General features: G+C 55.0%; 1 protein-coding gene across 6 annotated transcripts in view; it reads left to right on the forward strand.

Moving 5' to 3' along the window:
• The window catches only part of RGS12 (regulator of G protein signaling 12), a 114,622-nt gene that overhangs the window by 76,750 nt on the left and 12,193 nt on the right, over positions 1-25,679 (forward strand). For all 6 annotated transcript variants that reach the window (XM_064584210.1, XM_045881833.3, XM_064584209.1 and 3 more), the window contains 9 exons: positions 16,300-16,469; positions 16,964-17,056; positions 17,784-17,927; positions 18,430-18,609; positions 18,833-18,986; positions 20,787-20,863; positions 22,852-23,046; positions 23,384-23,457; positions 23,935-24,061. In XM_064584210.1, coding sequence (XP_064440280.1) covers positions 16,300-16,469; positions 16,964-17,056; positions 17,784-17,927; positions 18,430-18,609; positions 18,833-18,986; positions 20,787-20,863; positions 22,852-23,046; positions 23,384-23,457; positions 23,935-24,061 — 1,214 coding nt within the window. The remainder of the gene's footprint in view (positions 1-16,299; positions 16,470-16,963; positions 17,057-17,783; positions 17,928-18,429; positions 18,610-18,832; positions 18,987-20,786; positions 20,864-22,851; positions 23,047-23,383; positions 23,458-23,934; positions 24,062-25,679) is intronic.

The raw sequence follows: 25,679 nt of genomic DNA on the forward strand, positions 1-25,679 counted from the left end.
CTTAAGCCTGACACGTGTGTGGTCTCCACTGAGGGGCACGTGTCCAACAAGAACTGCTTGGGACTCTGAGATCCCCCAACCCTGCGTGAGCTGTGGGACCAGGCCAGCCTGCAGCTGGCCAGCTGCTCTTTGCCCAGCCTTGTGGGGTTTCACCCTGTGCCCGCGTGAGCCGGAACTCAGCAACAGGCCCCAGGGTCTCCTGTGAGCTCCCCGCAGCTCTTTCTCCCCTCGCTCGTGCGGCCCCTGCCGATTCTAGCCACCCTGGGCTTCCCTGAGTCTAGTCTCTGTCTGTCCAGCACAGTGATAGGGATGTCGTCTGTGCGGCTCCCCCTTCCCCACGCTGCCCTCTGGGCGCCTGTGGCGGGCTGCTGGGCAGTCTCAGGACTCACCTCACTGATTTCTTTTCCATCAGGAATCAGGGTCTTACAGTGACTGTGGTCCAGTTTTTGAGAGCTGTTGTTGGTCTGTTTTGCCTAGTTTTCTATAATATGTGGCAACCGGTCCCAGTTACCCCATCGGTGCCACACATAGAATTCTTGTGATATAATTTTTTTCACTGTAATTGTGGGATATGGTCTCTCAAATTCTAAACAAAACTCAGACCATGACACTTTCCTGCACAAAGAACTCCCAAGATTTCCCGTTACCTAGAGGATAAAAGCTGCCCTCACAACCAGAAAGAGTGGGTTCTCATCCCCCCAGGCCTGTCCCTGGTGTATCCCGCACCAGCTCAGCGTGGGGCACTTGGAACAGCCAGTGAATGAGCAAACACCGAATTCTGGAATCCAGTAAGCCTGGGTTACCTTCACATTCCTGTAATATTCTGGTGGAATTTGTTGTGGCGCCAGAATGAACCAGTGAAATGAACGAGGAACTCTTGCCCTGACTCTCCCAGACGGGCCTCCCGTGGCCGCCGTAACTAGGCTCTGCCTCGTACTTGGGGGGCATCCTGTGTCTCCAGCACCACCCAGTCCTCTCTAGGAACCAGTGCAGGGGATCCCAGAGGGCCCCAGGAAGTGCCCTTCCTCTGATTGGAAGCAATCTATGCGGGGAGCTTACCTCGTCAGGAGGGATTCCTGGCTGTCTAGCTCCATACGGAGAAACACCAGGGGCCCGAGTGCATTTCCTCGAGCTAGGAGGGGCTCTCCTGGGTGCTTCCCATGCTTGAACCCATGTAGTCCTCCCTGTGAGCAGGCAGCTCCCAGTCTGCAGGTCGACAGCCTCGCAGGTCAGAGGGGCAGGGCATCTGACCCTCGCAGTCCGACAGCAGTGCACGCACTTGCCCGCTAACTGCATGTGGACAGGAGGCCCGTCACGGGTTGTCCTGTAGCTTCATCTCAGGTGTACCAGTGCTCAGTGCATTGCTACCACCAGAAGCAAATCTGTGTGCGCCTCACTTGTCCCAGTTCTTGGCTGCTGAAAAGCTCTCACGCGTGTTTGAAGTGTTGCTAAGTCTGACAGTCTTGACATACGTCCTCTTTCCCCTGGTTTACAAAGACAACCCTTTGAGTTAGTCCCCGTTACTCCAGCTCCAGCTCACTGACACAGCAGTGACCGACCTGTGGAGAAATGGCTAGAATCTGGGAGGAAGGGGTCGGCCGCAGGTTGGGTTTGGCCAGGCTCCCTGCGTCTATCCTGCTGGCGGCTGGAAGGAGGCGAGGAACCAGAGCCCCGGACCCATGCGCAGCGCGCCCTCGACCCTCTCTGCCCGCTTTGCTCACACGTGGCCTCTCCATTCTCAGGCCCCAGCTCTTTGCAGGCACACCACTGTTCCCTCCAGCAGATTGCGCGTGCGGTCACTGTCCCCGCTGCTGGGGAAATGCAAGAGCACAGATGCACAGTTACCTGCCCCCCCAGCTGACACATCCACTTGGAACACACATGGGACAGTCCTCACTTAAGACAGCTCCCCATCTTTGTTCCTAACGACAAGTCCCCAAACTCAATCCTGGCTGATTTGAGTATAGAAACGGTAGGTAACAACTCTAGAAAGGGATGTCAGTAACAAAGTCTAATAGAATAATTGATTTCATTCTACAAAGTTGCGTTTTACATTTCGTGATACTAATTTGGAAAGGCTGTTCTTTCTTCTGTTCTCACGTTTCCTGATATTTCATTCAGACACCTCAGATGTGTTTTTGTTACAACTCTTCTTCGAGCCATGGAGATTTGTTCTTGGGGAATAAGCCATACACTGCAAGTAGACACACACCTGCGACAGGTGGCCTGAGGACTTTCCACAACGTGAACACACTGTGTTACCAGCCCTCGGAAGCCCCTTGTACCCCTTTCCAGTCCCTGACCCCGAAGCGGACCAGTAGCCTGACTGCTGACCCCATCGCTCAGTTTGTCTGTTTTTGAACTTGAACACAATGCGCTCATGCCACACCCCCTCCTCGGCGTCCAGCTGCTGTCATTTCATTGAGGCTTATGAGTTTTATACATGCTGTGCATCTCAATAACCGTTCATTTCTGTGGCCGTGGCCATGAGTCCACGGGACTGCTGCTGACACTTGAGTGGGTTTGACTGCTGGCCGTCGCTGGTGGCGCGCTGCTACATGCCCGCGTGGGACTCAAGGCGAGCATCCATGAGCACTGCTGCTGGGACAGGCGGCTCCACGCTGGCGTAAATACAGCGTTCCAGAATGGTTCTACTGCATGTGCACCGACCAGCATGTGTGGGGTCACATCCTCTCCACACTTCACATTGTCCCTTTGCATTTTATCCATCAAGTAGGGAATATGGGGCGTTGGGGCGTGGTTTGCGATTGCAGTTCCCTGATGACCAGTGAACCGAGCACCTTTTGCGTTTTTGGCCCCTTGGATATCCTCTTTGTGAAGTGCCTGTGCAAGACTTTTGCTCATTTTTCTATCAGATCGTCTCTCTTTTCTTATTGATTTGTAGAAAATTTAAAAAATATATCCTAGAAATCAGCTTGTCTTAACTTTGTGTGTACAGGTAAGCCCCTCTGTGGCTCACCGGTTCACTCCGCTAGTGGTGCCTTCTGCGGTCCCGTGACCGTGAAGGTAAAGCCATTGTTTTAGTGTTTCCCTCTGAAATCTCAGATCATCTGGAAGCAGTTTCTTGGGCACAGTGTGAGTCGGGGGACAAGACTCGTCTGTCCCACCTGAGGTCCAGCTGACCTGGTCCCAGGTGTCGCAAACGCCGATCCTCTCCTCACTGAATTGAAGTAGCACCTTTATCAGGTAATCATATATTTGCGGGTCTGTTTCTGGCCTCTGTCTTTTGTTCCATTGGCCTCTTTGTCTGTCATTGGGTCGACACTTCATGCTGTAATTACTCTCACTCTTGGAGCGCTATGAGACCTGTGGTGTAGTCTCAGCTTTGTGTGCCTTCAGGGTCACTCCTGCTCTTCCAGGCACCGTGCATTTGCTCGTGCATCTCAGCCAGTGTGTGTGTCCCTGGCCGTACTCCAGTCATCTTCGCTTCTGTCTCAGCTGGTCGAGATATAGCACTTCTGAGTGACGCTTTCCCTGGAAATGTTATTATAAAGCCACAAACAGCCATTGACATTAAGACTGTTGGGTGTAAAAATTTGTTTTGTAACTGTACATTTGTGGTCTTCATTATGTAGCCGCTTACTGCCTTGCTCTATAAAAATCTTGAGGTCATTCCCCAGGAATAAACACTAAATCTGGCTTGGTTTATTTGTCTTTTAACTAACTATTTCTTTTAGGTGACTGATCTCCATAACCACCTAAAACCAGGATTAACTGAGATGATTTCAGGCTAATGTGTCACCCTAAAATAGATTCCATTGTCCAAAATAAGGTGAGGGAGAAGCCTGCAACATATGAGACTTTTTGAGGATTTGTGTATAAGGTGACCCATCACATTAGAGAGAAGCCAGAGGAAAGACCATGCCTGCCTGTGGGTAACTGGTGGACTGTGGTCAGGTGTGATGTTGTTTGGAGTGGCAAAGGTGCGGGGCCTGACCCAGCCAGGGGTCGGCATGGCCGAGCAAAGCTGAGCCTGAAACATGAATTGAGCTTAGCCCTAGTATGGGTTTGGGGAGACAGGAGGAGTCAGGAGAAGGCAAGAAGGGGCAGCTAGGGGCAGTGGGGAACCTGAGAGAGAATGCCTGTGTCCACGGGGGAAGCATGGATGAGGAGACAGGGTCCCCAAGCTGACCTCTGGGATTTCGCTTTGGCACCTAGGGGATGATCATGGTATTTGCAGGGATGCGAAGGAGTAGGATGGGTAGAAACAGACAGTGAGGCAATAACAAGAGTTCTGCTTTGGACCTGGGGTTTTCGAGATGCTCACTCAGTGTCCAAGGGGAGATGCTGTGTAGACAGTTAGATAAACAGATACAGAATGCAGAAAGTTCGGGAGTCATCAGTGTATCAGTGGAATTGAATGCCTGGGTAAGCTTGAAGAATTAGAGATGGTGCAGAAAAGGCAAGTCTCAAACCTTCAGGGTGAGTGGGGGCTGGAGTGTGAGAGGCAGCGGGGTGCACAGTGAGGCCACAGCCCACCTCTGCCCCTGGTGGTGTGCCTCAGTGCTCCCATCTGTGCAGGGGGCTCCAGGACTGACTCTCAGAGTTAATGCACGTGGTGCCCTGTGAGCAGCACCCGGTGCATCATCACAAGCTGTGGCGACCGAGCTACCGCTTAGTGTCGCCATTGTTGTTCTGATTGCGTTTCAGTGTAACGGAACGCTGGAAGCAGATACAGCTGCCCAGAGGGACTGGGCAGAGAAGGAGCCTAGGGCAGGTCCTGAAGAAGATTTCAAGTTCGATGGAAGAGAAAAACATCAAACAGCACAAACTCTCTACTTAGATTGTTGCAAGTCCAACTTTAAAACAAATAGCCCTGGCAGATTGAAATACTTAAATGAAAGAAAATATAACAGGCAGATACTAAGAAAGAAAAGCTGGTATGAGAATACGAATCTTGGACAGAATAACACATAGTGAAAAAAAATGTAAGAAGAGAAGCTCTGTGCACCAAAAATAGAGCATCTCATTTACAAAGCAAACTTAGCTGGGACCGCAATACACGTGGACACGTACTCCTGGAGAGAGACTGTGACATAATTTTTTCAGAAACTAAGACATCGAGCTGGTAAATAAATGGAAACATAAAATCTAACAAGTGTATATAGAACTTTATACCCAATAGAGAATATACTTTTTTCCAAAGGTGTTGACTATAGTTGACTATTATCCTATGCCACAGATGGAATTGTTACAGATTTTAAAAATATTTATAGCATACAGAGCACATCTACTGACAGTTGTGTAATTAAATAGATGTCAATCACAAAAAAGACAGCAAAAAATAATTCACACATGGCAAGTTCAAAGCTATACTTCTAAATAATCTGTGGGTCAAGGAGAAAATTAAACTGGAAATTACAATACAGTTTAGAACTGCTTCCCAATTATAGTGCTACATATTAACACCATGGGATGTAGCCAAAGTGGTTTCCAGAGAAAATTTCATAGCATTAAATGTATATATTATAAAAATGAACAGTTAGAAAATATAGGAGCTAAGCTTTCAACATAAGAAGGTAGGAAAATAGAACAGAAAAATAAGTGCAAATTAAGATTAAGGAAATAATAAAGCAGAAACTAATGAGGCATTTATTCATTTAGCAATTATATTTTGAGCTCCTACTTTCTCCTGCTTTCTTCTGACTTCATGGGCTTGTATTTGGTAGTTGACTAGTACAAGCATATAAACGGATTATGCTGTGTTAGTAGAGTGATAGAGTAAAACCATATGATTATCGTAATAGAGGCTAAAGGAGTACCAGATAGAATTGCCCGCTCTGATTTTTAAAAGTTATACTTGATGGTTAAACATCAGAAGCATTCTCATTAGAGCCAGGAATAAGGCAAGGATGTTCCCTGTCTCAGCAACTATGTAACATTGTATCGGGAATTCTGGCCAACAGTATAAGGCAAGAAAAAGAAATACGTTCAAAAAGCTTGGAGAGGAGGAAACCAAATTATCATTATTCTTGAATGTTATTAGCATCTAAATAGAAAACCCAAAGCACATCAATCAGATGGCCAGGCCTTTCAGAACTCTAATAGAATTCAGAAAGACAAAAATTAGTAGCTTTCCTAAACAATACACATTGTTTCTATGGGAACATATATATGTTGGTAAAAGCATTAAAACATATCTGGAAAGATCAACACCAAATTAATAAGATGGGTTTTCTCTGGAGAGGGAAGATAGGGCAGGGATTTTAGGTAATGGTCAATAGAGATTTTAGATTTATGTTTAAATTTTTTAAAGGAGAAAATATTTCATGAATTGTGCATTAAAACCACAGGATACATATAATTTCAAGTTACGTGCCTTTCCACCTGTACCACATCATTAGCTCGTGTATTTGGATACACGACCCACTTATTCAACTGATGTTACTGATGCCTCCTATGAGCCTGGCAGTGTTTGTCACAATCCTGAGTAAGGAGGGGACTCACGGTATCCCCGTGGAGTCGGCACATGACTTTTACCACAGTTTTACAGAAGGGTGAGTCCCGGGCCCAGCTGGGAAGACTGGGGCTCTCATTCAACCAGGCAGCGTGACTCCGGAACCCACGCTCTGAGCCACCACACCTGTGCCAGGTGGAGCTGGGCTGGAGACTCCTACTCCTAGGACAGAGCTTTGACCTCCAACAAATATCTATCAAATGAGAACCAGAGGTGGCCCATTTACCTCCCAGTCATCTTAAATGTCCCCACCCAGTTTTAGGAAGAAAACGTGGAGAATGGGCTCCCTGTATAGCGGAGCTCCGATCATCTGCTTATTCCACAGAAGAGTCAGGCTTGACAGATCCCCGTGGCCAGCCTGCGAGGTGGGCACCCCAGGCTTCAGTACCACCGGCTGGAGAAACAGTCTGCTGGCTGCGGTCCCGGGAGCCTCACAGCCCCTGCTGCTGGAGGAAGAGCAGGTGAACACCAGCTTTCTCTGGGCCGGGGAGGCTGAAGGCTCCCAGAGAACATGAGACCAGCATGGGGACCAGATTTTTGGAACCCAGTTTTGGACAAATGACTTTTTAAACATGATTGTTTTCTTTGGAAGCCATAGAAGGGGCACAGATATTCCATAGTGTTTGGTTTTCTATCTACCCTACCATCTTCATTAAAACGCCGTGACTCCATAACTGCCCCAGAAGGCACGGATTATGGCTGCACTGTGTGTACCTGCCACATAAAGTCGGTCTTTTCCTTTGTCTCACGATTACCTTTCTTCCGCTCGCAGGAGTGGGCCCTGAGCGCTGTCCCTGGGGAAGGACGTTGCCTGCCGCAAACATCCTTTAGGGTCGTGTGTGCTCAATCCTTTTCATTTCTTGAGGGCCAGCGCTCCAGCCCCCGGGCCTGTTGGGGAAAGTGCCCCTGCCCTGTCTCCCCCTGCCCCGTGTCAGTGCAGGCCCAGGGCCCGTCGCTGTGCCGTTAGTATTCTGTGCGGGTGGCCCTACCTCAGCTGTGGGGAGGGGTCAGCAGCATTTTGAATCTTCCTGGTGGAGCTCAAATTTGGGGTCCTTGGGCTTCTGCATTGGGCAGTGTCCTGTGGACAGGGCAGGCTGCAACTGGGAGAGCTACACTTCCCGTGTGGCCCTTGGCACAAGGATAAAAGAACACTGCTTTCATAAAGTATACATGTTTTACTCAGTGGAATGAAATAAATTGATTTCACAAAGAATTAACTAGTAAGTGAATAAGGCACATTTTTTAGGTCTAAACCAGTGTAATAAATGAATTTGATGATGGCTCATCTTTGAAAAATGTCCCATGTGCCCTTTGGGGAGTCCCGGAGGCTCCCTGCGGTCGGATGCCACCTTTAGTCACTTGTGGTCGTTAGTGGATGGCTCTGAGACCAGAATCCTGAAAATTCAGTGTGACAAGTGGCAAGATGCACCCATCTCCACTTGTCGCCTCACACTTCCCACACTGACCCTTTTCGGTTACTGTTCTGCCCACTCCCGTGGCCTCGTGAGCTCCTGCAGCATTTTACCCCATCTGCTTGGCATTTCCTTCTTCAGAAGGACTTGTGTCATTTCAGACGTGGAGAGTGTGTCTTGCTCTGCTCTTCCAGAACAGTGAGAAATCAGACTTCTAGTGCCGACTGGGAGGAAAGGCTCAGAATGTAGATTTCCCCTGTCTGGGCCCACGTGTCTCCGTGCCCCCGAGCCTCCATGCAAATTGTGGGGTGTCTGTCTAACCTCACTGAGTCCTACACCTAAGACTGTGCATTTGATTCTGTGTATATTTTATCTAAAAAAGAACTACAAAGAAAGACTGACTGCAGTTAGTAGGTTTATTTTTTGCAGTGGTGTGGGTTGGCCGTTCTTAAATGATCTTGTAGAGAGTTCAGGTGTATTCTGGGCTTGAGCAAATGAGCAAATACAATCCAGGACAATGGGAGCCCAGTTCCCCACAGTTGGGGAGGGAGTTATAGGAAAGGGAGAATGTGCTTGGGGTTGGGTCGGAGTTGGAGGTGTCAATATGAACTCATGGTTCTAGTAGATGTACAGATAAATGTGGAGATGCTCCTGTGGCTGTGTGCGTGCGTGTGAATCTATTTCCTAGCTCTGTCTGCTGGAAAGTTCTGGAAACAGTGAGACCGGCCAGTGGCTGCAAGCACCCCTCGTGTGCAGATCCTGGTGCCCGAATACCACTCTTCAGTAACAGGAACCAGCGGTCCCTGACGCCACGCCTTACTTGCTGGTCCGGAGCAATGAAAGTGCACTTGAAAATCAGCAGACACTCAGGACGCGTGCAGGCTCACGGGAAGGACACGGGCCAGCGCCACGGGAGGCAGAGCATACAAAAAAGGGAGGAGAAAAAACCCAGATATTTATGGATTATAAGCCACTGAATAAAATAAAACCCCACTGAGTGCCTGCTCATCTAGATAAATGAATTTGTAAAAATGGGGAAGAAAGGAAAGCTCTTCCTTACAGTGGACTTCTGACTGGAAGTGGAGGAGGGTGGTGGCCACGTGCCGGATGGGGGACCAGAGTCACCCGTTGCCCCCCCCCCCCCCCAGGAGACAGCAGCCCTGTGGTGGGGGAAGCAGATGCCCCACCCAAACATCACCAGGGTTGCAATAAACTGACATTCTGTGCTTCCTAATGAGAGGTGCCCAGAAGGACATACGTCACTGCCTGAGGATTCCCGCCAAATCACGAGGAAACATCAGACAGCCCACATTGAGGGGCAGTCTACAAAATAATGGTGAGGGTGGAGGTCTGGAAACACAAAGGCCGGGAGTTTTCAGAGAGACATGACAGCTATGTGAGCTGAATTTGATCCTGGGCTGACCTGGGGAAATAGCTAGAAATGACATTGTTGATGACATTGGAGTACGGACTGTGGTGCTTTTCCCAAGTTTGGTCATAGTGCTGCGTTTGTGGAGGAGACTGTCCTCGTTCTTCGGAAATGCACACTGAAGGATGTAGGGGCAAAGAGGGGCGCCATCTGCAGCTAAATCTCCAACAGCTTGGTACGTGTGTGTGTGTGTGTGTGTGTGTGTGTGTGTGTGTGTAGAGAAGGAGGATGGGAGGGAGGGGGAGAGACAGGATGATCTGGCAAATAGGGCAGAGTGTAGGTAGCTGTCTGGTGAATCTGGGTAGAGGGTGCGTGGGAGTTCCTTTTACTATTCTTGTCACCTTTCTGCAAGTTTGAGAGTGTACGAAAATAAAAAGTCGCCCCCAGAAGACGGCACTTAGAGCCCTCAGAAAGGGGCAGTTTTAGTGCAGGTGAGGGTTTGCATGCACCTGCTAGCTCAGCCCCCTGTGCCGCCCCGTCTGATTGTCTGATTCGCTGCCCTGAGGGCTCCGCCTTTGGGAGCCGCACCAGCCGTGGCTCCAGTGACTCGGCCTCTTCACCTGCTCTGGCCTCGTGCACGAGGGCGGGGGGCGCCCGGGGCCGGGAGACCCTGCGGCCCGGAGGGAGCAGAGCCTGCTCCTACACGCTGCTGCCACCCCACGAGTGGTTGTGGGGTGTCTTCACGTGCTTCAGAAATGTGAGGCTAGAAAGGACGTTGATGGGGAAGCAGGACCCGCGGGGGGCCACGCTTCGTCTCTCCGTCCTTCCGGAACTGTCAGGGGCCACCGAACACCTGCGCGGGAGAACCGCGGGAGAACCGCGTCCCCGTGGGGACGGCACACGTCAGCCAGAGCCGGTCCCGCCCCCTGCAGGTTTCGAAAAGAAAGCTTCCGCGCTTCTGCTAAAAATGCGCTGCTTTATGACCCAACTCAATACTTGTTCCTGACACCCTGCAGTTTTGGGTGAACTCTCTGGTCTCATTTTGAAAAGACAGGCCTTTGTGTTTATGGGATTTAGAAAAGTTTTCAGCTACATCGGGAAATCCAAGTTTAAAAGCCTCACAATTATCATAAAAAGCTACGAGGATTTATTTTTTCTCCTTTCCCACTGGCGGTTTCACGGAAAGCGCGGCAGCCTGTGGGGAAGCTCTGAAGGAGGCTTCCCCCTGGGCACGCGGGCCTCCAGCGCGCAGCTTCTCTAGCTGAGCTCTGCCCGACTAAATAATTCAAGTTCCGTGAGCAGCGGTGGCTAAAGGTCTCACCGTGAATTATGCATGCAGCCCCTGTGATGCTCTGTGTTGAATAGACTATTGGTTTCCTCTGCGTGAGCCCGAAGGGGGAGCGCCGCCTCTGTTGGCCTGGCCTGCGGACCCAGGTTGCCGGGGAGTGAGCTAACCGGCCTCCTTGGGGAGCGTGAGCTGGGAACAATGTCTCTCTGTGTGGCCCGAGCCTTTGCCCAGGGCCCTGGGGGCTGTGCCGGCTGAGCCTGGTATGGATTCGGAGGGGTGGTTTGCGGTGAATGGTTGGAAGTATTTGGTTAAGTGGCATCACGGTGGCTCTTATCAGCTTTACCCAGGTAAAGTCCCTCGTGGTCTGTGCGCCTTGTCGTGCTTGTCGGGGGCTGGCTGACCTGAGCAGGCTGCAGGTATGTTTGCTCAGGGGGCTCAGGGGACCGGGGGCAGGTAGCCCAGGATCCTGACCTCAAGTTGTGATTTACACGTTTAAGGGGCTTGAGATGATGGTTTGGACGGGATGTTCCGGTGAGGTAATGGGCTAAAGCCTTGTGGTGCGGAATTAGCTATAAGATTGTAATCCCAGGCGTTGTCGACATCATTTCTAACACGTAACGCGCGTGTTTATCCAGCCAGTATAAAGGTGGGGGCTTTTCCGGTTTTCAAGCAAATCCGAAACGGACTTTAAAAACTTTCTCACCGGGAAGGCATTTCTTTGACTCAAACTGGCCAATTGAAAGAGAAAAGAAACAAAAGAAACCAAGCGCAGGGACTGTTCCCTAGCATGATGCCTTAACGCGGGACTGTGGGCATCCTGGGCAGAGCTGCCGTTTTCTCCTTGCTCGGAGCAAGCAGGAGCCTCAGGCGGTGCGGTTGACGCACTGGGCCTTCTCATTTCCTTCTCCTGTCTGGCCCTGGCCCTCAGGATCAGTTCTTTCTCAAATGTGCACTGTCGTCTGGGCTGGAGAACAATTCCAGAGCGAGCCTGAATGTGGAGTTAGGAAATTCAGGCTTTGACGGTGGGTATGGAGAGTGAGGTGCCGGCCCCTGAGTGGTGCGGACGCGTGGAAGGGGCTGGGATTCACTTGAGCAGCACCCACTCCCCCGCCCCAGGGCCCCGGCACCCACCACGTGCCTTCAGTCAAAGTTGCTAGGAGACCTTCTGGTTAGGAGAGCTTGGGATTGACGTGCTTTGTGCAGCCGGCAATTATCTCTGATTTCCCCACTTTGAAGACGGTGCATGTTCCTTGAAATCTGGCTGTCGGGAGGGAAGTGGCGAGTCCGTGGCCTCAGACAGTGTGTGGCCTGCCCTGCGGGGGTCGGGGAGCGGCTCCTTCGGGGTCCTTGTGTCCCATATTCCCTCTCTAAGCTCCTCTGGCTCTGGAGTTGAGGCCCAGCGGGCATTCTGATGGTTTCAATGAGAAACAAAACAGAAGGGAACAAAAGGAGACCGTGGGAAGGAGCCTCAGCTTTTCCTCCCGCGGTGCAGGGAGCCTGGCGGCAAGATGACTCTCCCCGACCCTGCGGGGCCCTGGGAGAGCCAGCCCCTGGGGCCTGCGCGCCTTCAGGAGGAGTGGGTTTGCGGCCACGGGGACTCTCCCCTTCATCTCCTGCGCCTGTGTCTGCACGGGCCTGCGTGCGTCTCGGCCTGCCTCCCGCCGGACTGTCAACACTGGGGACCCCAAGGTCTGGGGGCGGCACGACATGTGGGGCGGGTGGGGCATCAGGAGTGTCCTAACTCAATTTTATTTTATTTTTTTTTAAGATTTTATTTATTTATTTGAGAGAGAGAGAGAGAGCACATGAGAGGGGGGAGGGTCAGAGGCAGAAGCAGACTCCCTGCCGAGCAGGGAGCCCGATGCGGGACTCGATCCCGGGACTCCAGGATCATGACCTGAGCCGAAGGCAGTCGCTTAACCAACTGAGCCACCCAGGCGCCCTGTCCTGACGCAATTTTAAAGTGCCTTTCTCCACTGGACTTTTAAAGTGTCAGCTGTTGATCTGTGAGTCTTAAAAAAATTAGTATTTGCCAGGTTTCGTAAAAATGAGCTCAGTCAACAGATGGGTCACCTTTCACTTCCAAGTTCTGTTGAGCCGTGTCCTCCCTCATCCACTCTCATGCTCGGGCTGCGGCCCACAGCACCTGCCCAGGGCGGGGTGCCAGGCGCCCCTCCTCACTGCTGCCCCACGTGCCCTGGGAGTGAGGAGGGCAGGTGTTCCAAATCACTCTGACGCTGCTCTGTTGGAATCCAGATGCCAGGACACCAGAAAGCGCCACCACCCTTGTTGGGGTCCAGCTGCTGTGTCTGCAGTTTGCAGCCGGTCTTCCTCTGTGCCCGCCTGCCCTCACAGCCCCAACCACCTGCACCCTCCTGTGGGCAGAGCTCGGGCCGCCCTGTCACTCAGCCAGGCCGATGGACCTGTGAAGGAGTGTCTTCCTGACCTTCCCTTCTTCTTCCCTGCCCCCAGGGTACAGTCTGTGCTCCTTGGCCCACCATTTCCCCCTAAGCCCAGACACACTGGCTCTGAGTCATGCCCCTTCTGCCCCAGGGCCTTTGCACATCTGGCCCCTCATCTTTCCCAGCTCCTCTGAGGTCAGTTACCTTCTGTTCACCCCTCAGTTCTCAGTTCAGCCTTTATTGCCTCAGGGAAAAAAAGGCTGGAGGAAGAATGTTTTGGTGCTCATACTTAACAGTGTGTTTTGAAAATTATCTCAAGCCCCCACTCAGTGACCGGCCACACCGTTCTTCCAGTTGTCTTTGGTTCCCGGATCTTTTTCTTAGTGATGTGTAGGTGTTCTTTTTTTTTTTTTTTTAAGATTTTATTTATTTATTTGAGAGAGAGAGAATGAAAGAGAGCATGAGAGGGAGGAGGGTCAGAGGGAGAAGCAGACTCCCCGCTGAGCAGGGAGCCCGATGCGGGACTCGATCCCGGGACTCCAGGATCATGACCTGAGCCGAAGGCAGTCACTTAACCAACTGAGCCACCCAGGCGCCCAATGTGTAGGTGTTCTTAAATACAAAGAAAATGAGTCCTTCATCTGTGTAATGTATTTCCCCACGCTTTGTCTTTTTTGCTTATGGTGTTTTTAAACTTTTATTTCATTTTTTATTTTTCACCGAGGTGAGTTGACAGGTGACGTTATGGGGGCTGCAGGTGTATGACATGATGGCTTGGTGTCACATATTCACCACACACACACACACACACACACATGCGTGCACGTGCGATTTTCTTCTTGGGAACTTTTAGGATCTACTCTCTTCCCCAGTACCCCCTGCAACACTGTGTTGGGAGCTACGCGCACCACGTCCCAGCACTTGTTTGTCTTGTAACCGGAAGCACGTACCTTTGACCCCCGCACCCCTCCCCGCCTGCCCCGCCAGCCCTGCCCTCAGAGTTTGGTGTCATCCGTTTATCCGTCTTGTCTCTCACGGCTCTGGGCTTGCGTCTTCCCTTCCAGAGTTTCTCTAATTTGATGCTCTTACATTGAAACCTTCAGTCCAGGTGAGATTTATTTCACCATCTCTCAGGTGGTTTTCCAGTTGTCCCCACACCAAGTGGCCTTCTGTCCCAGTCACGAGTCCACGCCCCCCCCCCCCCCCAGTGGGGACATGGCTGTGGTGTGGCGCCAGGTGGGGCTGGCCCCACCTCCTGGCTCTGGTTTGGTTTGTTTTCCCAGCATTTCACGTTTAGTTTTCCACGTGAACTTTTACACCCCGCTCGTCTGGTTCTAATAAAATATCTCTTGGGAAATCTGTTGGGATTACATGTTCATTTAGGGAGAATTAACATCTGTGGGGCTCTGCCCCTCATTGCTACAGTTACTGGATGCAAATCAGAGAGAGCGGGGTTGTGTGTGAGTGTGAAGCGGATCTCTTGCTCGGGGCGTTCTGCACGTGGGGATCGTGCAGCAAGGCGAGTCCAGGTGGTCCGTCGGCGTGATGGCGGAGTTGCTGAGTTCTCTGAGGGCCGTGCTCGCGCCCCTCGCGGCTGGCCATGCTGTGCTCAGCGTTTAGCAGCAGGGGGTCTGTGCCATGTGGTGAGCTCTGGGCTGGGGCCTTCCCCTGCAGTCCTCGTGAGTAGTGGTGGCAGATTCTATCACGAGGCTTTCATCTCAGAAGTGACATGTACCGCATGGTGGAGTCTACTGAGCAGCTAAGAAAATTAAAGCTGTCCTTCTCTCATCTTGTTTCATCTTCTGAATCTTATTTAAACTTTCTTCTATAGCAGTATAATATTAGATTACTTTTTGACTTCCTAGTTTTCTTTTCTTTTCCAATCTAAGTGCTTTTCCACCTTTAAGTGATTCCTGCCCAAGTGGCTTCTAGTTACCACATGGGTCCCCTTTGACCAAAATCTGGGCTCTGCATTCTTGGCCCTCTGTTCTCTGGGTTAGTGGGGCTGTGCCATGGCCTCCTTGCGGCCCTCTGGGCTCCTGGTTGTGGGCATGGCGGCCACAGGCCAGGCCTGTGTCCACTGCTCTCTCTGCACAACCGTGAGTGGGCGTCAGCCTAAAGGGTAGCAGGGCCTCACGCTGCCTCGCTGGTCCTCACTTCTCCCACTTCCCCCCACTGCTGGCCCCTCGTCACTAAGAAGCTGCATTTCCAGTTGGCCTAGAGCTCGAGCTAACCAACTAGTCCCCTGGGCTCCTTCCCGCCACCAGCCCCGACTGCCGCCTGTGTGCGGTGGGACAGGAGCCCAGGATGTAGCAAACGAGCCCTGTTTCATTAGTTAACTTTGCTCCTCCAAGCCTCACACCCACACGCGTTAGGGATTCCCCTGTCCTGTGTCCTCTGTGATTGGCTGGCCGTGGCTCGGTCCTCAGTCTCCTTGGTGTTAGGGCCCGCGGAGGGAACAGCCCTGTGGGACGTGCTGTTTGTATAGAAGGGGACGTGTCCATGGCAGAATGTTTGTCCGGTCCTGCTCCCGGCCGGCCTGGGTCCTTCCCTTGGGTTGCGCCGACCAGGCCTGCCCATGCGGGGACCAGGAGCTCCCCGCGCTGCTCACACAAGATGGGAGACGGTGACATGGGGCTCCCCGAGCACCTCCCCTTCCCTTTGTGAAGGGGGCGGATTATTCAGGAACTCGCCTAAAAGACAAAGAAACTCATGCTATTTGGGGCTATTTTGTAGATGCTTGGGAGCCACCTCCTGCGGCATGTGTCATGTTTTCCGCTCTGGGGTGGCCTCTAATGAGTTGTCACAACACTGTGGTTAAATAGGACGTTTGGACGTTATGCCACACATTCTGCATCGAGACTGTGCTCGTGCAGAACAGGGCACACATGTGAGCGCGTGCTTTCACACGGCAGACGTTCCCTCCAGATGCAGAGCGGCGCCCCAGGTCCTGGACACCCCGTCTGTGCCCCTTGCCCTCTGCTCACCCCATGGAGACCCAGCGCCTCCCGAGCCTCACACGTGGGATCACCTGGAAGCCCCGTTGTGTCTGCAGCGTGCGCTTAGCCACGGGCTTGGGGCGTGTGGCTGCGGTCGCCGCTCTCCCTGCTCCGTGTGCGTGCGCGTGTGGCCGTGTGAGGACCGGGGTTGGCCGTGTTCCACGCCACGTCCCCTGTCCCCAGAACAGCGCCAGGCGTGTCGTAGGCGCTCGGTGCGGACTGTTGGCCGAGTGCGTGTCTTAGGGAAGGTGCGTCGGGGAGAGCCCCGCCGCCCCCCGGGAAGGCTGGCCGGGCCCTGCTGGGCAGGTGCGGAGGACACCCCTGCAGGTGAGCTGTGTGCTGGCCCCGCAGAGCTGACCGGCGCCGACCTGAAGGACTGCGTGAGCCACCACAGTCTGAGCAGCAATGCCAGCCTCCCAAGCGTGCAGAGCTGCCGGCGTCTGCGAGAGAGGAGAGCCGCCAGCTGGGCCGTGTCATTCGAGCGCCTCCTGCAGGACCCTCTCGGGGTTCGGTACTTCTCTGTGAGTGAGGGGATGTGGCCGGGCGGGGGGGTGGGCGCGAGCACCCTCTGCCGGGGCTCCTCAAGCAGGACCCGGGGCTCCGACCCCGAGCACGGAGATGGTGCGGTCACCGTGGCACCCTCCCGAGGGGTCTCCCCTGCCCACCTGCTCGGCACACTCGAGGCCAAGGGGTCGGGGGGGGCCTCTGCCCAGCCTGGCCTGGGCTCTGCATCGGGGGTCTCCCCGCAGCAAGGGGCACGGGAGCTTCTGGTAAACGCTGGGAGGCAGGCTACATGTGGCGAGGCCAGCTAGGGGGAAGGGGCGCCATGCCCTTGGGAGCCCACAGCGGTCCTTGAAGTGCACGTGGCTTTGCGGTCTGCTGTGCGTGGCCCCAGGTGAGTTAGGGAGACGGGCTTATGAGCCCCTGGCGTCCGTGAGGGCGAACACAGGGAAGGAGTGGGAATGCAGCAGCGGCTTGGTCACGTGTGAGCGTTCACTGATGGCGTTTTTCTTAGGATTTCCTAAGGAAGGAATTCAGTGAAGAGAACATTTTATTCTGGCAGGCCTGTGAATACTTTAACCATGTACCTGCACATGATAAAAAGGAGGTAAGTGTGTTCACGCCTGGAGCGTGGGATGGTCTCACTATGGGCTAGCGTCTAGTGCAGCTTGAGGTCGACGTAAAAATGTCCTCATATGATATCTAAATGCTTCTTTTTCAGGATAAGTTTCTTAATATATGTGATACTTAATGTTGCGTGAACATGGTGTGCGTAAACGCCCTTGGTGTTGATCAGCACATGTGCTGCCACTCAGTGTGTTGAAAGGGGGACCGAGATCCCCAGACAGAAGAGCCCCTCACGATGTCCATTTGTACGGCCTCGCTGCACGCGCCGCACGCGCCGGCCGCTAAGGCCCCCGGGGCCGGTCCCGGTCCATGCTGCAGCCCACTCGAGGCCGTCCGTGGTCCTCCACCTGCCACACACGAGGCCTCTTATCTGCTTGCCACGCTTGGTGCTGCACGGACTGAGCTCCCCCTTCGCTGGGGCCGCGTGCGTGAGGCGCCGCACACGGGACGGCGCCCCTGGGGGCCCCCTGGACGCAGCACCCGAGTCTCTGGAACAGTTCCGTAGTCCACTGAAAAAATTCAGGGAGGAGCCTATTTGGTGGAAAGTTTTGTACTGGCTTGGACTTTTATTTATTTATTCAAGAAAGAATTATTTATTGGGCCCTCAGAAAACACATCTCCAGTGCCTGGCCCCGTGTCCGGCTCTGGAATGCGGAGTGACACGGGGGCTGTGCCCCGCGCGCCCCGCTCACACACGTGTCCTTCAGCTTTCCTACAGGGCCCGCGAGATCTTCAGCAAGTTCCTGTGCAGCAAAGCTACCACTCCCGTCAACATCGATAGCCAGGCCCAGCTGGCTGATGACATTCTCAGTGCTCCGCACCCCGACATGTTCAAGGAGCAGCAGCTCCAGGTGACTGTGCCTCAGTTTCCCACAGGGACTCCTCGCCAGGGTTCTCTCCTTGTGGGAGAGCGCTCTCGCGAGCCGGCCACCAGCCGGAGAGGAGGGGTGCTGACGGGTGTGGTGTGGCCGGAAGGAGCCCCGTGTCACCCGCCAGGCTCTCGGGGAGCAGGCTGTGGTGGCCTCTCCTTTGTGTGATGTCACAGATGCGTGGATGTCACGTGCACGTAGGTGCGGAGTTGTTCAATTCTAGGATGATGCTGTGATTAAAAGGGTACGTGGGACCTAATATGTTTTAGAGCCCAGGTCCCGCTGGCCCCCTCGGAGATGACTTCTGTTGCTAAATCACACAAATAGTGTGGGAAAATGGAGGGAAGTACTTCCAAGGTGGTTCTCACTTCCTTCAGATCTCTGGTTACTCTGGGTCTCATTCTTACTCTAACGAAGTAGAGTCTCCGGGACTGCACGTTCCTAGCTGCTTCCGGAGCTAAAGCGTGCGGCATGTGCTCTGTAGATCTTCAACCTGATGAAGTTCGACAGCTACACCCGCTTTCTCAAGTCCCAGCTGTACCAGGAGTGCATCCTGGCCGAGGTGGAAGGCCGCTCGCTCCCCGACGCGCTGCAGGTCCCCAGCAGCCCAGCCTCCAAGCACAGCGTCAGCTCAGAGCACTCCAGCGTGTCCACGCCAAAAAAGGTACCTGCGCTCCGGCCGCATCTTCTCAGCGAGGGGAGCTGCCCTGTGGGGAGGGAGAGCAGAGGCCGCTGGGATGCAGTGCCCCCCTGGGGACAACACAGCCCCCCCAGGACGCACCCTGTGCCTGTGGCTGGGGGTGGGGGTTCCGGCCGGCGGCAGAGCCACCTTCACGCTTCGGGTAACGTTGAAATCATGTTATGTTAACGTCTCCATTGGATGGCAGCTGAGCGGAAAATCGAAATCAGGAAGATCCCTGAATGAAGAGCTGGGGGATGAGGACAGCGAGAAGAAGAGGAAAGGAGCTTTCTTCTCTTGGTCAAGGACCAGGAGCACCGGGCGGTCCCAGAAGAAGAAGGAGCACGGTGACCACGCAAACGGTTTGTGGTGTGCAGATGGGTGGCCGGGAGGTGGCCCGTTCGGGCGCAGACAGGGTGGTGGGGCCGGGCCGGGAGGGCGCATCTGGGGCGCGTGGAGTGCAGCGCTGTGTCCCGGGCGTGGCCCTTCCGGGGCGGGCCAGCCAGAGTGAACCAGGGCGGCTTTAGTGCCTTTTGAGAAAGGGGATGAGGGTGCATGCCAACCCACTCCCCCTCGGGTCAGGGCGCCCTGCAGGGGTGGGCCTTGCATCCCGTCCTCTCCTGGCCTCTCGTAGGAAACTGGGAGGAGAAGAAAAATACAAGTGCCCTACCTGTGCACCCGGACCGCTTTCTTCCAGGTGTGCGTAGGGTTATATGAGCCTTTGTAATTTCTTATTATTGTAAATCTGAAAGCTCACCTGTTCTAGATATTTTCTTCCTCGCTTTCTTTCTTGTGCGTAGCTCAGAAGATGGTGTGGGAGGGACAGGCTCATCCTGGGAGGTAGGTCTGAGGGAATGAGAGCACTTTCTGGATAAGGCAGAGAGCTGACACCAGGCATGAGAAAGCACAAGGCGGAAAGGCCTCGGAAGGATTTTCTCCTTGAGGAATTCTCAAGAAAGGGATTGTTTTCCTGGAAATAACCCACAGGCTCCAGGCCTGTGGTCCCTAAGTTTGGGGCATTTATGGAGAGAGCACAAGCAGGGAGCACCTGCGGGCAAGAGGCAGTGGCCACTCCCGGGACGGGGCCGATGCTGTGCCAGGCGGTCTGGATAGCATTCGTCTTTTTTTTTTTAAAGATTTTATTTATTTATTTGAGAGAGAGAGAATGAGAGAGAGCACATGAGAGGGGGGAGGGTCAGAGGGAGAAGCAGACTCCCTGCTGAGCAGGGAGCCCGATGCGGGACTCGATCCAGGGACTCCAGGATCATGACCTGAGCCGAAGGCAGTTGCTTAACCAACTGAGCCACCCAAGCGCCCTGGATAGCATTCGTCTTATCTCCTCCTCAGAGCAGCCCGCCAACTCTGTCTTCTTGTACCCATTTTACAGATGGCCGTGCTCCTGGGTCGTGCTGTGGGTGGTTAATGCAAGTGTTCTTTCTAAAGGCCGGGCAGACAGACTTGCAGAATTCAACCAGTGAGAGACCGCTGTGGGGGTGGGAAGAGTTGTTAGATGGGGGCAGGGACCCCTGAGCACCTGGGAGACAGGACAGTGGGCCACTGGCTCAGAAGGTCAGCAGGACCCGGGGCTGCCGTCTCCTTACTCCCGGGCCTGCAGCTGCCGGCTGTGGCTCGGTGGCATGACTGGGGAGCAGGTCCCGTGTTCTCGAAGGGCCTCTCTGGGTCAGTTTTCATGCTCTTTAGCCAAAGATAGCAGTGAGTTCAGGTGGCGGTGAGGTGAATGGCATGGTTGTCCGCTCACTTGGGGACTTTGTAGGAAGATGTGACTTGAGCCATGGGCAGAGGTGCGGTAACCGGCTGGGATGTTTTCATTTGGGCCCAGAAGCCACACATTGAAATAAAAATCCCAGATTAACCGAAGGGAAGGCAGGTCTTGCACCAGGAGCATGGACTTGTGTTTCTGACCTGCTGCTAGCCGCTGGGGGGTCTGGGGTCCGGCTGCGGCCAAGGGCAGAGCAGAGCGCGCCATCTAGCTATGCCCAGGAGGTGCGCCTGACCGCGAGGGAAGGCCGTGCCTCGGAAAGGCTTCTCCACGTCCTTTGTCTGCTCAGCCTGAAGGGCGGGGTTGGGAGATGCGACAGTAAGTGGGGAAAAGTAGGGCTGGTGCTGTTTGGTCTTCTGAGTCACTGTGTTTCCCCATCAAGAGCCCCTGCACGCCAATGGAGGCCTGGGCCGCCGCGAGTCACAGGGCTCCGTGTCCTCCACGGGGAGCCTGGACCTGGTAAGTCGCCACCTCCCCGTCCCCAGGGTCACAGCTGATCGGTGAACCCCGCCTCAGTGTTCAGTCATGCAGAGCCCACTCTCACAAGGCCCCACGAATGCGTGCGTTGGATGTGGGGAGCGGGGCTTGGGCCGGGGCCCTTGCCGGCCTAGCGCTCCTGGCCGTGTGTTTGGCAGATGGGGGAGGGCTGCTCCTTGAGTACTAAAGATATTTCTGGATTTACTCTGGAGGTCTTTTTGCTCTCATTCATTTGCCATATTTTCAACTCCCACTAAGAGCAAACAGAAGGCTCTGAAGCCAGGTGCTCTGTGTCTGTCTCACAGTTGGAATATCCCACTAACGCAAACCTTCCTGTGTTTTGTGCTTCTGCCAGTGGGGGCCTGGCCGCGGCGGGGGGCTCCACCTCCCCTCACGCCCTACCCACGTGGCCCCAGTCTCCAGTTAGGGGCCTGCTGGCTGTTGGCTGTGGTCTGATACTAGGTTTGGAAACCCTAATTGTTGCCAACATCCTAGTCACTTGTCATTGTCAAACGACAATGTAGCATATTATTCCTTCTTCAGTTACACTGTGTATCAGTTAAAGCTGGAGGGGTTTAATCACATGTCAGTTCGGTGTGGCTGCCCGCCAAACCACCCCAAAACTCTGGCTTAAAACAAAGACCCTTTATTCCTGCGTCTGCATCCGTGGGAAGGGAATAGTTGGGCCTGTTTTATCATCAGCCTACCACCTACAAACTGTGTTTTCCAGAATGCAGTTGGGGTGGCAGAGATTTCCAGACTGTCAGGAGGAGATAGTGGTGGGGTAGTTTGCACATGGGAAGGACCTCTGCGGGGGGCCGTCTGCAGCCAGGGGATGCTGTTGTAACTCAGAGACCACAGGAGACGTCGCCGAGAGGCGCAGAGGTCTGCCGCACACACGGGGCCCTGATGGCCCTTTGGTCCGCCCCCTGCCCATCAGGAGCCCCCACATCTGAGTATGGGTCCTGGTGCTGGGACAGAGCGCTAAATAGCAATTTCCTGCGCTCCTGGCTTAGTCGGTGAATAGTGCAGACGCCTCTCGCTCTCCACCTTCCCCCACCCCGCGGCTGCGTCTCACTGCTGAGCACTCGGTGAACCTGGGCCATGTCCTCACCCAGGCAGAGGTGTCGAGCCTCCTCTGGGAGGAAAGGGCACCCAAGGCCTCAGCCTGGCGCTGGTGCTGGCGGGGCGGGCCCTCTGCCAGCAGCTAACGCAGGATCGCAGCCCCTGGCCTCCCCACACTTACCATGCTGGGCACTGAGTAGTGTACAGAATGGTCAAGAACAAACCAACCCCGCCCCTCACTGCTTTCTCCTGACCTGATGGCTGGTGTCTATGTGGGGGGGTCCTTACCCTCTCGGGTGCATGTTCCTGCCTCTGAGCCCTTGTCTGAGCTGCCCTAGCCCCTGCCTCAGGCCGATGTGCTGTCCACAGTCCGTGCCTGTCAGAGAGGCCTCCAGTCCTGGGAGCTCTGGTAGGAGGGGCCGGAAAGGCCAGGAGAAGCAGCAGAGGGGCCTCCCCGCCTGGGTTGGGCCCCAGGCCCTCCATGGGCGATCCAGCCTGCCTGGTGGGTCCCCAGTGCTGCGGACTGAGAGGCAGGAGGAGTGGGTTCCTCAGGCCAAGACAAGAGCCCTGAAAACAACACGGCAGGGCCCATCCTATTCTGAGCACGAAAGCTCCTTAAATATGGCCCTTGGAAATGCTTCCACAGGAGATTGGAAGATAAGACTGGAGATGCAGACAGACTTGCTCTCTTCTCTCCTGTGTTACTGTAGAAGCCCCAACAACTTTGTCGGCTTCTCGTGCCCAGCCCCCCGTGTAGATCTGTCACGGCGTTTCTGCATGTACGGAGCTGCGTGTGGCCCAGGGAGACGCACCGTACAGTCTCCCGAGGCCCACGCAAGCCCGCCAGAGCCCTTCTCCTGGCACCCCGCGCACCTGCCCGTAACGCTTGTCTCCCGACTCCCCAGCCGGAGGCCTGCAGGACCTTGGTGCCAGAGCGGGACAAGGCCACCAAGCCCTGCTGCATCCAGCTCCCCGACGGGACGTCTTGCGTGGTGGTCGTCAAGCCGGGGCTGTCCATCAAAGAGGTCCTGGCTGGCCTCTGCGAACGACACGGCATCAACGGGGCTGCCGTCGACCTCTTCCTGGTGGGCGGGGACAAGGTATGGGGCTGCGTGGACCCTCGGGGCCCTGCCCGTGGGCGGGGCTGGGGGGAGGGCGGGTCTGTTGGTCTGGTCAGCCAAACCTGCCCGGTCACCGTAGGCTGGGGCTGCTTGAGGCCCTCAGGCTGACGCTCTGCGCTGAAGCCTGGCCCCCCTGCCGGGAGCCCTCAGCACGCAAACCTTTGCTTGTCTGCAGCGGGGCCTCCTCTGGGCAGCCGGTTTTGAAGCTGCGATTGGCTCGGCGCAGCTGTGCATCCCGGGGCAGTCGGGGGGTGCGCAGGGGCGCGGGCTCGCCCCCACTCTCACGTTGGTCTCTTTCCTCCCCTGCATCGCAAAGCCTCTGGTGCTGCACCAGGACAGTAGTATCTTGGAGTCTCGGGACCTGCGGCTAGAGAAGCGGACTTTGTTTCGGTACGAAAAACGCCCCTGCGGTTTCCTGACGTCTCTGGGCCACGCGGCTGTCTCTGGGGGCGTCCCGGCGAGCCCTGCACGCTGGGCTGGGAAAGGAAGGCTGGCGCCCCCTTCATGAGCGGGGTGGGGGGTGGCAGCGGCCGCACGCAGCCCCCAGGGACCCACGGAGCCAAGGGGTCACTCTCCGTCCTGTGTGGCAGCCGCCGTAGGGCCGCACCCAGGGGCGCGCAGGCGGGACAGCAGAGTGCTGGCCATCTGCTGGGGTGGGGGGCGCTCTGCCGGCTGTGACAGCCCACTGGAGACCTTCGAGAAGCTCCCCCCGCCCCCCGTGGCTTCCTTCTCATGCTGAAAGTGCTCCACAGCCGTAACCTGGCGCCGACCTGCTGACCCCCCGGTGCTGCTGCATTGTGGTGCCCTTAAGGAGGAGAGCTAAGTCTGTATCCGCAGCGACGCTGTTCATGTGTCTCCTCCAACCAGGCTGGATCTGGTTCCAATTAACCGGTCCGTGGGACTCAAGGCCAAGCCCACCAAGCCCGTCACAGAAGTGCTGCGGCCCGTGGTGGCCAAGTATGGCCTGCACCTGAATGAGCTGGTGGCCAGGCTGGTGAGTGACGTGGGGCCCCTCGGCTGTGCTCCCTGCGCGGACGGGTCAGCTCACGGGCTGCTGGCCCCTGAGGCTCCGCGGACGGGGGCGTGTAGAAGCAGAGGCCATGAGGCCCTGGTGGGAGGGCGTCCCCGCGAGTGGAAATCCTCGTTGTTTAGTGACACCTGATCATTCCCAGTGGGTTCTGGGTGATCGTGGAGATGTGGCTTTGGTCCAGGGAAACCAAGAGGCGAAACACACCACTAAAAACCCCTGGAATACGGCTGCCGTTTGCAGATGTGCTCGGCTGGCCGCGTGCCGAGGGTACTGATGTGTCCTGCATGTGAGCGGCTGCTAGACCTCTGCTGGTGGCCCCCGGGGTGGGGGGGCGCTCTCCCTGACACCTCCCAAGTCCCGTCTGCACCGCTAGATTAAAAGCTCTGTCATTTCCAAGCAGGACCCCCGGGGTAGGTGAGTGGGTGAGAGCGGACCACACTTTGGGGCAAAGACACCACCGTGAGCTGGGGCAGAGTCCCCTGTCCCTGTGAGCAGAGGGTGTTTGTGGGAGATGTCCTGGGTCAGGGAGCCCGCGTGCCCGAGACCTGGTCTCTGCTGAAAGCACCATGTGTTCCAAGCGCACTATCCTCCTTTGCTGTGAAACCTGGTGATTAATGACACAGTGTTCGCCTTGCGTTCCTTCTTCAGAAAATACACTTTATCAGAGCTATGATTTCAAGTACTTTTAGGATTTTTTTTTTTTTTTGAGAGAGTACATGTGAGTGGGGAGGGAGGGGTGAGGGAGAGGGAGAGAGAGAATCTCCCGCAGACTCCCTGTTGAGCAGGGAGCCCCATGCAGGGCCCGATCCCATGACCTGAGATCACGACCTGAGCCGAAATTTAAGACTCGGACGCTTTGACTGAGCCGCCCAGGTGCCCAACAAGTATTTTTAGGATTTTAATTTTTCTCTGACTTGGGCCCCCCTTGTTAAGAAGCCTTGAAATGAGTGAGAGGACCACGTTAAGTTGTTGACAGATATCCTGAGGGTAGCCTGAAGCCACTTCCCCAGCTGCTGGTCGGAGAGGGACGTGGCCTGAGCGCCCTGCTGCTTACTCTGTTGAGATTCTGAGCTAGCACTTCACCCCTCTGGGCCTCAGTCTCCCTATCTGTAAACTTGGGTGAGTCTTGGGAGCATGCCCCTGGGCTTGTTCCCGGCTGAGCTGCGTTCGGGCTGCTGAGACCCTGACTGGGAAGAGCGGGTCCACTGCCTTGGGGCTCCGGCCACGGAGAATTCTTGTGGAGTGGGTCGTGACAGATGTGGCCTCTTCAGTGAATGGTGCCCACCTAGGGCAGGAAGGTGGAGAGCAGGGCAGCCCTGTGAGCTGGCGCTCCGTTTCCTCATGGCCGGCACCAGGAGCTGGCTGCCACTCTCCGACGTGGCATCTGGTCACTTTTATTGTTCTCCCGACTGACGGAACTCGGGGAGCCGACGAGTTCAGGGTCCTTTGTCTAAGTAGTCGGCAGGGGAGGTGTTCTGCGTTCACCCCTCACCCTCCAGCTGCATCTGAGGGGCGGGGGGCTGGTTTTCGCGCGCACCTCACCCAGGATAGGAGCAGTGCGCAGACTCATGCCAACTTGACG

This window comes from Mirounga angustirostris, unplaced genomic scaffold, assembly GCF_029215605.1.
Source record: "Mirounga angustirostris isolate CCGP_5_RB_7025 unplaced genomic scaffold, mMirAng1.0.hap1 SCAF_2, whole genome shotgun sequence".
Lineage (NCBI taxonomy): Eukaryota > Metazoa > Chordata > Mammalia > Carnivora > Phocidae > Mirounga > Mirounga angustirostris.